The sequence below is a fragment of the Tasmannia lanceolata genome, unplaced genomic scaffold, assembly GCF_043159265.1.
Source record: "Tasmannia lanceolata isolate RefF3 unplaced genomic scaffold, GAP_Taslan_0.1 ptg000048l, whole genome shotgun sequence".
Taxonomy (NCBI): Eukaryota; Viridiplantae; Streptophyta; class Magnoliopsida; order Canellales; family Winteraceae; genus Tasmannia; species Tasmannia lanceolata.
In genome coordinates this window covers 2,527,313-2,542,035 of record NW_027518725.1, presented here as the reverse complement: position 1 = coordinate 2,542,035, position 14,723 = coordinate 2,527,313, and the positions used below count along the sequence as shown (strand labels likewise).

At 39.5% G+C, this 14,723-nt stretch overlaps 2 protein-coding genes across 3 annotated transcripts; one reads left to right on the top strand and one right to left on the bottom strand.

Moving 5' to 3' along the window:
* The first annotated feature begins 2,230 nt into the window (after positions 1 to 2,230).
* Positions 2,231 to 5,576, top strand: LOC143864340 (GDSL esterase/lipase At1g58525-like). 2 transcript variants are annotated; one of them, XM_077375260.1, is made up of 5 exons: positions 2,231 to 2,571; positions 3,062 to 3,192; positions 3,277 to 3,510; positions 4,259 to 4,514; positions 5,173 to 5,572. In XM_077375260.1, exons 1-5 carry the CDS (start codon positions 2,298 to 2,300, stop codon positions 5,364 to 5,366), a joined length of 1,089 nt encoding a protein of 362 aa, XP_077231375.1. In that variant the 5' UTR covers positions 2,231 to 2,297; the 3' UTR covers positions 5,367 to 5,572. The 2 variants fall into 2 exon arrangements, with proteins under 2 accessions (XP_077231375.1, XP_077231376.1); XM_077375261.1 differs by lacking the exon at positions 3,277 to 3,510 and having other exon boundaries at positions 5,173 to 5,576.
* A 990-nt stretch (positions 5,577 to 6,566) lies between these two features.
* Positions 6,567 to 14,370, bottom strand: LOC143864339 (chloroplast protein FOR GROWTH AND FERTILITY 2-like). The gene is made up of 2 exons (XM_077375259.1): positions 13,838 to 14,370; positions 6,567 to 7,740 (listed from the first exon to the last, which is right to left on the bottom strand). Exons 1-2 carry the CDS (start codon positions 14,135 to 14,137, stop codon positions 6,928 to 6,930), a joined length of 1,113 nt encoding a protein of 370 aa, XP_077231374.1. The 5' UTR covers positions 14,138 to 14,370; the 3' UTR covers positions 6,567 to 6,927.
* Between the last annotated feature and the right edge of the window lie 353 nt (positions 14,371 to 14,723).

Sequence of the window (14,723 nt, the reverse complement as noted above, 5' to 3'; positions counted from 1 at the left end):
ATCAATGCTTAAGTTTCTAATACAGAGGTGTTTCTAGGACAGTCTGATCAAACTCTATTTTTAGTCCTTGATTATTTTCGAAGACGTGCCTCATTATATTAAAATGGGGTTGTGAAGTTGGAGTGATTAAATGGTTGAAAATGACCCATAAACAGAAACATTGAGAAACATTTGGGTGCTGTTGAATGAATTAGTTGATGTTTCCAATCTGGAACATGCCCTTTTCCCAATTATCATATGTCAATATAGTGCAAAAAAAGTAAAGGGAAAATACACTTAGACCCCCTAAGTTGACTGTTCGTCCACGGATTGAAGGGTTAGGATGATCCGATGGAGCTGATTTTTTGGGCACACCCTATCTATGTCAGGGCCCATCAAATGAACGCTTTTAGATCATCCAAACAATGTGGGCCCACTGTGTTTTTGGTAGTGTTTGGATTCGGATGGTTTCGAGGGGTGAATGGGGTCTTCATTAGCATTGATAGTGTTTCAAAAGAGGAGGCCTACCTTTTACAAATTGAAACCGCAGGGGGTCTACTTGTAACTTTTTAAACATTAGGGGTTAAGTTGAATGTGTCAGAAACCACAGGGGGTCCCCTAAGTGTATTTTTCCATAAAGTAAAAGGTAGGGTGGGGTGCGATTATCAATTTCAATCACAAAAAATGTCTTGTTCATGCTTGATACTAATGCTATTCTCTCATAACCTACCAAACAAAAAAACATGCTATTCTTTCATTCCTGTTTTTTATGGAGTGTGGTCTAACTTGGTATTAGTCATTCGGTGGAGTACTAGCTAGACACTCATGTGGCCATAATCATTGATTTCAATCACAACATGCAGGGTAAAATATTTACCCCCTAAAGTTCCTAATAGACCACTAATTTATGCCAAGTAGGCCAATTAACTGACCTCTTAGCTGGGTTTAGCTGGGTTTCTTTCTACAACTGGAGTAAAACAAAATTTACGGCCATTTTAAAGTGTAAATAGACCTAGACGGTTCAATGATTTGGATGTTAATTATCGTGTGAAACAGCTTGATATCCGATCGTGTCCATTGCATCCATAAACCAAGGTTAGAAATTATTTTGGATTGTGACCCGGATGTAGCCAGACTTAATCCGAATGGAAGTTGCTAATGTACGAAAATGCCTTACATATTTTAGTTCATTGATGTTTATTCATGGGGGTTATTTTTGTAATATTTAAAAACTCCACTCAAAACTTCAAGGACCATCCCATTTTCGTTCCTATGACAATTTTCCTCCCTCTACAGTTTCTTTTCTCTTTCCGTCCCTAATCCTAAGCCCTAAGCCCCTAACTATGTACAATATAAGTAGGAAGACTTTATGGGTGCAACTCAGGTTGGGTTGGATCAGGTCGGGTTAAGGTCAACCCGAACCCGACCCGACCTGAGCAACCATCTGCTCAACCCGAATCCGACCCGAGTTCCAACCTGATGAGTTTCAACCTGATCCGACCTGAGGAACCTTTTTTGCCAACCCGAACCTGACCCGACCCAACCCGAGATTTTAAGCATAAAAAGTAAAAAAAAAATTATTAAAAATGTTAGGTTCACCCAGGTCGGCTTGCCCGAACCCGACCTGAACTCAACCCGGGTTGAGGAAACTAAACCCGACCTGAACTCAACCCAACCCGACTTTTTTCCGGGTTGAACCCGTAGGGTACGGGTTGAGCGCGCCAAAGTTGCACCCTAGAAGACTTAGGACATTACAATAGACAATCCGTTTCAAAATAGACCGACTGTGACCTAGACTCGTAGAATAAGATCTGAAAGCACTCCGAAAAAGACCCGACCAATAAGAGATCTAAACGGAACGTGACAAAGACAAAGGTGGATCCGACCTGAATAGGATCATTGACACATCCAACCCGTAGGCAGAAACACTCTTTAAAAAGGGATTTTATAGGATGCTGATTTTTTCACCCCCTCTGTAGGATTATGCGCCCCTGTTCACGTGATTTGACATCAATAGGCGTTAAAGTCTGCCCACAATTCACGTGACAAGGGGGCGGAGAGCTAGGATCATTCTATGTAATTGAATTTTTCTGGGCACAGCCTATTTCCGTTGTGGCCCATCAAATTGACGGTTTGGATCATCCTATGGTAAAGGGGTGCTGATATCAAAACAAGGAAGTAAGAACTGACTTTACTTTTCCAAACATAAATAGTTAATGCATCAAAAAAAAAAAAAAATAGTTAATGCACTACCCACACAACTCGGAGGGAGAAAACCTAAACTTAACTGACAAAACAGATGAGAGGGGCAGATAGTAATGCAACTCTTCACCATGCCAATACATTCTTCCTCCATGCTTTCCCTCCTTGTTCTTCTCCTTCAAATTCTCCTTCCTACAGCTCTAAATCATGGCTATAATAGAAGTGAAGTTCCAGCACTGATAGTGTTTGGAGACTCCATTGTGGATCCTGGCAACAACAACATACTCACCACCTTGGTTAAGTGCAATTTCCCTCCTTATGGCAGAGACTTCCTACAGCACAAACCCACTGGAAGATTCAGCAATGGAAAGATCCCTTCAGACATGATAGGTAGAGCAAAATTTCTCAAACACACACACACACCTTTTCCAGCATTTCCACCCCTACCCCCTTTTGTTTGTATTTTACAAAAATGATTTCATTTCGGCCTCCTTTTTGTTCAACTTTTCCTCAAGTTGGTTCATCTTCAAGAGAAGACAAACAAAAGTGGGGTGAAAAATACCATGTCACTATATATGTGTATATTTAGATAGGGAAATGATATCAGCACAACCATGGTCTGATATTTTCACTAACTCATCTTGTTTTTTAGTATTCAAAGGGCAGTCAAATGTTATTACAGTTCCCAAAAAGTTGTCACAAGCCAACTAAAAAAGAAAAGACAAGCTGGGTTTGTGCAATTATTAAAACATGGTTGTGCTGATATCATTTCCCATTTAGATATGGGAAGATATACAAATAATACATAGATAGAACTTAGAAGTATACTTACATCGACATGTTTATATATTTTTATCATGGATTTGCTTTTTTCTTTTAGCTTCAGCATTGGGAATAAAGGAACTTTTGCCAGCTTATCTAGACCCACAACTGAAACCCCAAGAGCTCCTCACTGGTGTAAGCTTTGCTTCAAGTGGTGCAGGATATGATAATCTTACAGCCCAAATAATGGTATTTTCTAGTATACTTTTCTTCTACTATTTCTTCTATTATGTTTTTTCTTCTCCTTCTAAGAGACTATTATTTGTTTTTCAGTCTGTTCTATCTTTGTGGGATCAGTTAGAACTGTTCAAAGAATACATAGAGAAGTTGAAGGCCATTACAGGAGAAGAGAGAGCGGCACGCATTGTATCCCATAGCATATACATAGTGATTATAGGGACCGACGATTTAGCGAATACTTATTTTGGTACTACTTTGAGAAGAGCACACTATAATGTAGCTTCCTATGCAGATTTTTTGGTGGGATCAGCTTCTAGTTTTTATCAGGTAAATAAGTTGCATTTTCTTGATAAAATTAGCTGAAAAAGTCATCATAAATTAGCAGAAATCTAAGCCAGCAAAAATATTGTGAGAGAATCCAATAAATGAGTGAAATTCATGGGTTCTTTTTCTTTTTGTTGGCAGTATATTTATGATTGTAGATGGGAAGGTTGCAATAAGTTACATGGGTTCTTCTTCTCTCTACTATCCCATATATGGTTAAAGTAAATAACTCATTATTATAGAAATTTTATAAATTAGGGTTTGAGACATTTACAAGAGCTATCCAAATCTTGGTCTGGCTTTGTGTAAGAGTGTGATAGCTCCACATGGTCCTAGAAACATGAGTGGTCCTAGAAACAAGAGTGTGAGACAACTTGGAACTAGATTACTCAATAACCTTTTTTTCATTCTTTTTACTCTTCTTTTTCTTATTTTATTGATATCTGCACTTGTGTACATAATGGCACTCTTCTTTTTCCAACAACAAAAAAAAAACTTATCAACAAGTAATCAGAAATAGAATTAGGCATGTCAAAGTAAGTGATCAGTTTAGATTATTTTTTCTTCGTGAACATTATGTCGTTAGATTTTTCTCATCTTTCTTTCTTATATGCTTTGGACCTGTGTAAAAATAACTTCCATTTAAATTTCTCATTGCTCATCTAAGGTTTCTACAATTGGATTTTGATCCCTTGGACATACTTCGGAGTATAGAATGCTTAAATATGTGCCCACTTCATGTTTATGATAGGAATTATACAAATTGGGCGCAAGGAAAATAGGCATTTCCGGGCTTCCTCCTATAGGATGTGTTCCAGCCCAGAGAACTCTTGCCGGAGGGATCTATAGAGACTGTGAGGCTTCATACAACCAAGCAGCTATTAACTTCAATTTGAAGCTTTCCAAGGCTGTGGAAGTGCTGAATACCGAACTTTCAGGCTCAACTATGGTCTATATCGATATATACACTAGCTTCCTTAACCTGATTCAACGGCCATTTGATTACGGTAATTTCATCATTCAAAGTTTGTGCCTTTTTTATGTAGGAAATAGTAAAATTTCACCTGTATAGAAGGATATGAGAAGACGAGTGCAAATTGGCCGGGTTTGGCAATGTAGTACACCTTGATTTAGGGGGTGCAATTTCAGTTGGGCTGAACCCAAACCCGACAGGTTCAACCCGATTTCGGCCTGGGGTGGCTTGGCATTTCCGTAGGTCGGGTTGGGATTTATTTTCGGGTTGGGTTGGGTTAGGGTTGGGAAAAGCCAACCCGATTTAATTTCAGGTTGGGTTTAGCGTTGAGGCTTGGACAACTCGACCCAACCCAACCCCGTCCTCCTTCCCTCTAATTTTATCATCATTTACAAAATCTTAGGATTATGGATTTTATTTTATTTTTTTGTATTTTTTTCTATTTTTGCCCTGGTCCAATCCAAACCCAGCCTGACCCTGACCCGATTTGAAAAGGTCGGGTTGGGTTAAGTTTAGGAGATTTAGAGGCAGGTTGGGTTAGGATTAACCCTCCTCGACTTGAAGCTCGGGTTAGGATTGAGGTAATGCCGCCTCGGACCCGACAATTTGTCTTCTTCATCATTGTCATCACTACTTTGATCATGACAAATGGGTTTTCTTGTTAAAAATTTTACATTCTGAACTGTGCGTAGGATTCATGGAGACAAGTACCGGTTGCTGTGGTACTGGGAAGCTGGAGGTTGCAATCTTTTGCAACGATTTGAACCCATACACCTGCACAGATGTTTCCAAGTATGTGTTTTGGGATAGTTATCACCCTACTGAGAAAGCCTACAAGATCATCATAGATCGAATTTTTAATGACTATGTCCATCGCTTAATCTAAGGTGTAAATTCACCTAATTAGACACCTCACTTGGCTCCTCTTTTGTAGTTTTTGTACTAATCTTGAACAATATGTTTTCAATTTATCTTACTTTCAAAAGAAGTACTGTTGCTTTATCTTTTACTTCCGATTCACAGTCTATGGGTTGAACATGATAATAAGATGACAATATTGGCTTTGATTTGTGAAACTTTATGAAGATCATCCAAAATTATATTGAACCAATTTTTGCATCTTTTTTTGGAATAGCAAATCATTTATTTAAAAAGATGAGCAAAACCCAAATGCTGAGATGGGTCAAAGGCGCGGAATACAAAGTCAGAGTCAAAGAAGAAAAGAAGAGACAAAAGGGAAATGATATCAGCACAACCATGTTTTAATAATTGCACTAAAAAATCTGATCTTTTATTATTTAAAGAGCTGTCAAGGATTATTGCAGTTCCCAAAAAGTATTGGACAAGAAAAGAAAATCTGAGTTAGTGCAATTATCAAACCATGGTTGTGCTGAGAATGATTGGACACAGTTCTTACTGTTTTCTACAATGGCAGAGTGAAGAGTAGTGGATTCTCATGGCAGAGTGAAGAGTAGTGGATTCTCAGGCTTCCAGTGGGTCCCTTTACTGCTCCCACTGACTCATTATTTCGGGTTCGATCGTGATCAATGGTGCTATGACATCTTGAGGCATTGTCCACAACTGATTTCTGAACTGTGTTAATCCTCCTAAGAGGTCATAAAGATGCCAAACCTTAAAGGCTAGTTTTCTACTGCTTACAAAAACTCAGATGTGGAAGCCAATGTTCCTCAAAGTATATATTTCTCTGAAGTTCTATGTAAATATGTAATCTATTTGTAATTCTAATATAAACATGGTACAAAAACTAGGAATGAAGCAACATTCAAGTAGAAAATTTGACTAGGGGTTAAAAAAAAAAAAACTGCGTGGAGTCCGATATCAAGTCCATGCGAAGGCAATGGCAAAACACAAATGATTATAAACATAATGAGCAAAAACCAATGGGATTTGCTAGCCACCTTCGCGGAAAACCATTTCGCGCCCGTCCTTTGCATGTGATGACAGGCACCTATGTTGACTTTTGGTATATTTTGTCTTATTTATAGGCGTGGCTGTCATCACATGCAAAGGATGGGTGCGAAATGGCTTTCTACGAAGGTGGCTAGCAAATCCCAATAACAATATAGAAAGCATGAGCAGCAAACCTGCAGAAATACACAGTATAATCAATCGGTAACAAGGGGGTGTAAAATATCCTGCTAGTAAATTAAAGCTGCCTAACAAACAAAAGTCTCCCTTTTTTTGAATGGAAACAAAAGTCTCCTCCCTTCTACATTAACCTACAAAGTTGAAGAGTAATGAAAGAAAAGATTGACAACAAGAAGCTCCTCCTCATATCTCTGGACTCAAATCCGATTGTCTGATGACCAAAAATGGACCACAAGGCCCAGAAATGATTCTTGGGTAGACAGGCTCATCACTCTTTTAGGAGCTTCTTTCTCTTGGAACCACAACGAAACTAGAGAATCGTAGCGTGGATTAATAACTTAGTACAGGCTAAAACCAAAGACCTCACTAATGAGAATGGCCACTCCCATGGCAATTGCTATAATAGAAGAAACCCAAGTAAGTTTCTCTGTTATTCTAGGAATCCTTTCTTTCAATGCCTGACTACATGAACCTATAAAAACAGTATAACTTCCCATCGCAAACACAGTCCCCAGCAAAAACATACCTAGAAAAGCCGCACCTGCCAAGCGTGATGGCAGCGCAAGTGTCGGCAACACCATCATTAGTGCATCTGGTTGCAACCCATGGACGATACCAGTAGCAAAAGTTGCAAACCCAATTTTTTTCTTCCCTGTTTCGAGGGATTCAACAATGCTGACGTCAAAGTCTCCGTTCTCTAAAGCAACACAAGGGGCGGGGACTTCTGAGGCTTCTCTAATGCCCATAACACCTATAGCAAGTAGGGTCAGACCAACAACTCGTGTGCCCCACGTCCGGATGACCTCAATGTGTAGACGATCTTTGAGCAGCAAAAATAATAGTCCAAATATCACTTGGCCGGCGTCATGACCACAGCCCCAAAGGGCTCCAACGGCGGCACTCTCCATCCTGGTACGCCCAATGGAGAGAGGGGTTAAGGCAGCAAGGTGGTCAGGTCCTGATAGTGTATGCAAACAACCAGCAAAGAAACCAGTCCAAGCACTGCTCAGTAACTCTGTCCGAACAAGTCTACTCCCAACTACAACAGCAGCAGAACCCGCAGTTGTAGCATACGCCGTGGGAGCAATAATCGGCTGGATTGAGATCGCAATTAGCGCTGATAGCAAAATAACTGCTCCAGAAGGAATGACCTGAAATGTGTAAAGAATGAAATTCAGTCAGTGATACTTGGGACAATTAAACACATGTAAGCATTTTACCACCTAGAGGAAAGCTGTGACTGCAGTGTGCATGAAGCGCCATTGAATCTTATGCTACACGGGCAAGGGCAGCAAAGCTAGGAAGGTGTGTTGTGTTCCAATCAAAACCCAACTGACCCAAACCGAGTCAACTTCAAGTAAGGTTTTAAATTTCGGTTTTGGTTTTGGAAACCACAGGAAAAAAAATGGAAACGTTTTGGTTTTGGTTGGAAATCATGAGATTTAGCTACCACTGTAGCCAATCTTTATTGGTTGCAAAGCAATGGAAATGGTGCAAAAGTCTATGAGTAGTCAGTACCAGATGTTTGAGTATAGCCTTTGGCAACCAATCATGCTTTCAGTAACTCAATCGTATAATCTGGTATAAACACAGCAACAATCAACTGCAAGTTTCCTTGCAGGTAATTTAGATCGTTCCCCACCCCCTCCTCCTCCCAATGACTTACAAAATCCCTTTTATGGTCAATGGTAGTACATGCATGCTTAGCTAGTTTAGTGGGCACGGCCCTCCCAATGACCAATGCAGGCAAGTGTAAATCACCCCCCCCCCCCACAAAAAAAAAAGTGTAAATTCCTGGCTCTGCCCTTGCACATGGGATCTTCATCTATATGTATTATGAACCAACATAATTGAACTGTCGATAAAATTTAAGTGTTCAGGTGAAATACACAAGCACACCGTAATATATATAACGAGAAACAAAGAAGAAAAACGGCATACACAGGAATTTTCCGTAGTTCGGCAACAATGCCTACGTCCACAAGTGAGTAGATGAGAAATCCACCATGAACAAGAAAACAAAAAAGAATACAAGGTTTCCCTGATCAAATCTAAAACCAAATTGATAGATCCCAAAACCCTTCCCTGAACTCCTTTAAAACTTTTTTTTTTTTGAAAAATGACATTATATTATATTTCATACGGAAATTACATAAGATAGGGACCAGGAGTCCGTATGCTTTACATCGAGAATTCCTTTACAACTTTGCCACTCACCTCTCTGGTATTTTCTACAAGAGAACTTTCTCACATCACACTCCACACGACAAGATTGTCCAAGAAACTATATACATTAGGTTTTCTCTCCCAAAACATACAACCCAGCCTACTCTAATTAGGAATTGTATAGGAGAACCCACTCTCAAATTGTTTCCTATCTCTCCTAGCCTAGCTAGGATACTTAAAACAACTCACTCCCACTAAATGGCACAACTAGCTACCTAAAAGGGCATGCATTGATTATTGCATGCTCAGACTCATCATATTATTGCTCCATCCACGCCTTCATCTACTATAGAGTACAGAGGCTGAGGTCCCAAGTACCACAGTTTCAACTGCCCTTTGCTGCCTCTTCCCCTCTCCCTTCTTCTAGTTGGATCATTGAATCAGAAGCGACAAATCACATGACTTGTGAGTCCCATCGTTACTCTTTATTTCTCCACCTTAACCATTATGATATTGACATCCTCTTGTCACCCTAGAGTTTCAAATATTCCTCATCTTCTCTAATCATCTTTTTATTAGTAATATTGCAAAATAATTGAATTGATGTGTGACGATCTACCCTTAATATTTCAGGAGCTTTCAACAAGGTTGATTACTGGTAAAGGTGTTGAGAGGGGATGCCTTTACTATTTTGTCGCTACATCAAAATGTCTGGTTGGTGTTGGTACTGATACTACTGAGGAAACCTCTGTTTTCATTTCTTGTTTTTCGTTCCCTATTGTAGCCAGTGATAAAACTCTTTTTTGTGGCATGCTAGACGGGCATGTAGGATTTAATTCTCCAATCATTATGGTACCTCAATCATTATGTAAGTCTGTCAAATTTCAATGTCATACTTGTGAGTTATCTAAACATGTTTGTATTGTTTACCCTTCTTGGATGCATAAATGTAGCTCTTCTTTTGATTTGATTCATTCCGATGCTTGCGGTTCATCTCCGACCATATCCGTTGATGGTTGTTGGCATGTGGTGACCTTTATTGATGATTATTAATGTACTACTTGAAACATAAGGGTGAAGTACTCTTTATTTTTCATACTTTTTATGACATGGCCCGTACTCAATACGGTGTCCTTATCAGGGCATTCCGATCTGATAATGGAGGGAAGTAAATTTCTCGCGCCTTTGCTTAGTTCGTTCAAGAGCATGGGATTGCACGTCAATTTACTTGCCCATACACTACCCAACAAAATGTCATGGCTGGGCGCAAGAATCCGCATCTCATAGGTGCTACTTGTTCCTTGTTATTTGGTACACATGTGCATAAATCTTTTTGGTCTATGGCTCTCTTTACTGCATGCTATATGATTTATCGCACCACATATCGGATCCTACATGGTCATACTCCCTTTCAGACCATGCGTCCTTAGGATCCTTGCTTTTTTTATTGAGCCTCACTTTTTTTTATAAAAGGTGACTCTATTTACTGAAAAAAAAATGCTTTTTTATTTGAGCCTCATGTCTTTGTGCGTGTGTTTTATTCAAAAACTTTGTCCTATTATACACAAACTTGATTATATTGTTGTTCGCTGAATTGTTTTTTTTTATATTTTAGCTCATCCAAGGGCCATATATGTTTTGATCCTCATTCCTGCCGTTTCTACATCACTATGGATGTTACTTTTTATGAGGACACATCATATTTTGCGCTTGCATCTGATCTACCTATGGTCATCTCTGATTTATCTGTGACTTTTACTATACCGGCGCATCTGCCTGCTCCTATGCCTGTGAGTGATCTACCTATTGCTTCCACTCTGCCAGTTGTTCTTACACCTCGCATACGGGGTTATATCAATTATGTTTGTTACAGACAGCATGGTTTTCCCTCTCTCACGCCTCCACCTTCATTTTCCTTGCAGGATGCTCCTACAAATGTATCGATCTCTTCTTATGATATTCCAATTCTTTTTAGCGATTGTCCTATTGTTTCCGATCCCGATCTTCCCAGTGCTCTTCGTAAAGGGATGCACAGATGTGTTAATGCACTTCCTCTTGCCAAATATGTGTCATATTATTATGTATCTCGTTAAAGGACATTTCTTATTGTGGTTGACTCTGTATACATTCGACGTACCATTCATGTTGTGTTGTCACCCTGCTTGAAATGTAACTATTTTTAGGGGATGGAGGCACTTCAGAGTAACCATACTTGAGATACGGCTTCTACACCACTTGGAAAGAAATATGGATGCAGATGGGTCTTCACTGTAAAGCATCGCTCTAATGGCAGTGTTGAGAGGTACAAGGAGCGCCTTGTTGCTCAGATTCACCCAGATATATGGACTTGATTACAATGCTACCTTTACTCCTGTGGCTAAGTTGGAATGAATTCGGGTCCTTCGATCACAATCAACCAAGGATACCCTCTTCACCAGATTGATGTGAAAAATGCCTTCTAGCATGGGACTCTTATGGAGGAGGTGTCCACGATTCCTCTTCCTGGTTCTCTGCTGGCGGAGGGTGTGTTGCTTTCTTAAGTATATCAATGGACTGACACAGTCCATGCGAGCATGGTTTTAGCACAGTGATATTGACATGGACTTTCACCATTGTCAATCTGATCACATTGTAATATAGCATGCGGTTGAGCAATCCAAGTAACGTGGATCAAGACTAAGAAATGAAGCATTGTACGAGACTTCTATTGAGGCCTCTAGTGCCTAATGACTACACACTTCTCAGAAAGGGCTAAAATAGGTTTACACTACCCTTCATGCTAGATTGCTTTCAGAGTGTTGAGCTGCTACATAACCCACAAGCTCCTCTTCATTTGATCTCAATAAAAAAACAAAAACATATAAGCCATAATGCCCTTGTGTCTTTAATAGTCAGTCAAGGTGTTGTCACAATAAGTTCATCTCCCTCAATGATAACTCGAAAGATCACAACCCAAATTTACTAATAGGGCCCCCATCAGTCTCTATTAATAAAGTACTTGTTGGATGCCTATCTCCCGGAATTGTTGTTGTCGATCAGGGCTGGAGCGTATGTCAGGTGACTTAGAAAAGGATAAGGAAGCCGCTTCTCATAGTTTGCTTTTTCATTCTCATTTCCCACATTGAATAAGAATCATAAGCACAGAAAGGATTTGCCACTATATTCAATAACAGAATGAAAGGAAGGGTACATTTTTTTATACAAATTGAACACCTCTACAAAAATGCTAGCATAGATGCAGATAGACAAAACAGCTAGAAAAGTTGGCAGCATAGATGCGGATAGAATGAAGTCAAAAGTTGGCAGCATAGATGCGGATAGAGTGAAGTCAATATGATGCTTATTATATTAAATTACCATTAAAGAAAAAAAAAACGAATGGCTTAGTGATGGTATGACTTTACCCTGATGTACCAAATGAAATTAATACGCACCCAATGAAGGGGTGATCAATAAACACCCACCCTCCAGTCTCTGTGCTGCAGGTAACCCTTATTCACTGAATTCCCCATAATAATCTATAGGGATGACACTCTAAGGTCCACACGTTAAAATGAATAACATTTCAAACTAATACACTGTAATCTAAAAGTACAATATACTAGAACAGAATGAGAAGCTCTTCTTCATGTGTTGTGTTCTCCTTATTAAGAAGCACATCCAGAGAAGACCTACTGCACAAACTTCCACGAGCCAATAGCAAAATAAAACCCTTATTAGTAGGGCAAAAATCCAAGCAACAAGTGGGAATACTTTTTCTTTTCTTTTCTTTTTTTTTTCTTTTTTTTTTAACGGTAGCAACAAGTGTGAATACACATTTTGATTTGTTACGTAAAAAATGCATGCTATATGTTCCCATAGCTACTTTGACTCTTACAAACCTATGTGTATTAAGATCCTAATTCAGATCTAAACCCACCTCAACCAATCATCAGCGCTCATTTTAAGCCGAACAAAATCAGCCAATAACCAAAGCATGTCATAGTGTATCCCTGAACTCTAAAAGATCAATTAATAAGAACCTTCACTAAACACTTTCAGAGAATACTTGCAAGAAAGAAAAAACAATAATTCTTCTTCTTCTTCTTTTTTTGAAATGGAACAATAATTCTTTAAATCGCTACAATTCACCTCAATCACCTCATTTTTCAATTAGAGTTAGGCTATAAACTGTTGGGACATGGGTAGAACTCACCCTTAAAAGCTAGCCGTTAAAGAGAGGGTGCCCAAGTCCTTATAAGCCCATCCATATCCATTTACTTTTGCAATGTGGGATCTTGATCCTTTCGCGTGGAAATCCCCAATATAAACAACCCCAATTGTGTTATGTCTCATTTTTCAATTAGAGTTAGGCTATAAACTGTTGGGACATGGGTAGAACTCACCCTTAAAAGCTAGCCGTTAAAGAGAGGGTGCCCAAGTCCTTATAAGCCCATCCACATCCATTTACTTTTGCAATGTGGGATCTTGATCCTTTCGCGTGGAAATCCCCAATATAAACAACCCCAATTGTGTTATGTCTCATTTTTCAATTAGAGTTAGGCTATAAACTGTTGGGACATGGGTAGAACTCACCCTTAAAAGCTAGCCGTTAAAGAGAGGGTGCCCAAGTCCTTATAAGCCCATCCACATCCATTTACTTTTGCAATGTGGGATCTTGATCCTTTCTCGTGGAAATCCCCAATATAAACAACCCCAATTGTGTTATGTCTCTTTAAGCAAGCAGATATTCAAAGTCCTCTAACTATCCCCAACACAAGACTTATGCTACTCAATGCCAACCATAGATGCAAAAAACCCACCAAAATTTCACATTTACAGACAAAAAAAATCAAACCCAAAACCAAAAAAAAAGAATATTCAGAATTAAAAAAAAAGGCATTAGAAGAAGAACCCATATCATTAAAATGAATGAAAAAGTAAAAGACCAAAATCTTTTAACTACTTGTGCAGATTTCCCTTGGAATCTACCAATAATTACGTAAAACACCCACAAATAGAAAAGCCCACTACAATGAAATGGATATAAAAAAAAGAGCATATAAATTGAAATGGATATATAAAAAAGGAGCATATGAATACCTTCAGCAAAAAGAACGGTGGAGATCTTCCTTCAGCCAAATTGCAAAAAGGGAACGGGTGAGATGAACGGTCAGATGAGAGGAGGGGAGAAAGACAAGCTTGTTTCGAACATTGGACTGAAAATTTGGTAGAGGAGAAGGAAGGAGAAGGTGGGTGTTGTTGGTTGGAGAGAAAGAAGCCAACCGGGTTGGAATCGGGTCGTGGAAAGGGTGAGTCGAACCGGGCGAGTCGAGGGCGAATGAGACGAGGGTTTGGAAGAGTTTTGGAAGGGAGAGGAGATGAGGAGATTAGCCTCTCCATGGCCCTGTTTGGTTGCCTTGAGAGAGAGAGAGAGAGAGAGAAGAGAGAAAAGAGAGGAGAGAAGATAAACACGCCCGGATAAATGTATCGGGATGGGGTTTGGTATTTGGTTTTTGGAGGCCGGAGAAATGATACGTGGCCGGGCACGGTAGAGGTAAAATAAACACTACCTTTTTGCCTTTTTTTAGATTACTTGTTTGGATTTTTGGTAAGGGGCGAAGGCACTTGTAAGGGAAGGGAAGCGCCCCATTGGTGAATGTCACCGAATCCATTTATTGTTCTTTGACTTATATAGAAGATATAAATGCACATTGGTCCCGTTCCACGTGGGGTTTGCAAGAGAATTTAACATTCCACTTTTTGACGAATGATAGACTGAAGGGCGCCTTTGCAAAAACCAGCTCCAAGGGCACGCCCCCATTGGTCCAATCTTAAGAAAGTGATCCACTTTCTCACTTTCTTAAGATTGGACCAATGGAGGCGCCCTTGTAGCTGGTTTTTTTTGTATGCCGCACTTCATTCTATCATTCCTCACTTGAATATGTTTTGTTCTCTGGAAAAAGATTGAAATATATAGCCAACAGCA

Coding starts and splice junctions, on each gene's coding strand:
- LOC143864340 (XM_077375260.1), top strand. CDS start 2,298: ATGCAACTCTTCACCATGCCAATACATTCTTCCTCCATGCTTTCCCTC. Junction 3,193..3,276: donor ATCTTACAGCCCAAATAATG/GTATTTTCTAGT, acceptor TTTGTTTTTCAG/TCTGTTCTATCTTTGTGGGA. Junction 4,515..5,172: donor TCAACGGCCATTTGATTACG/GTAATTTCATCA, acceptor AACTGTGCGTAG/GATTCATGGAGACAAGTACC.
- LOC143864339 (XM_077375259.1), bottom strand. CDS start 14,137: ATGGAGAGGCTAATCTCCTCATCTCCTCTCCCTTCCAAAACTCTTCCA. Junction 7,741..13,837: donor CACCGTTCTTTTTGCTGAAG/GTATTCATATGC, acceptor TACACATTTCAG/GTCATTCCTTCTGGAGCAGT.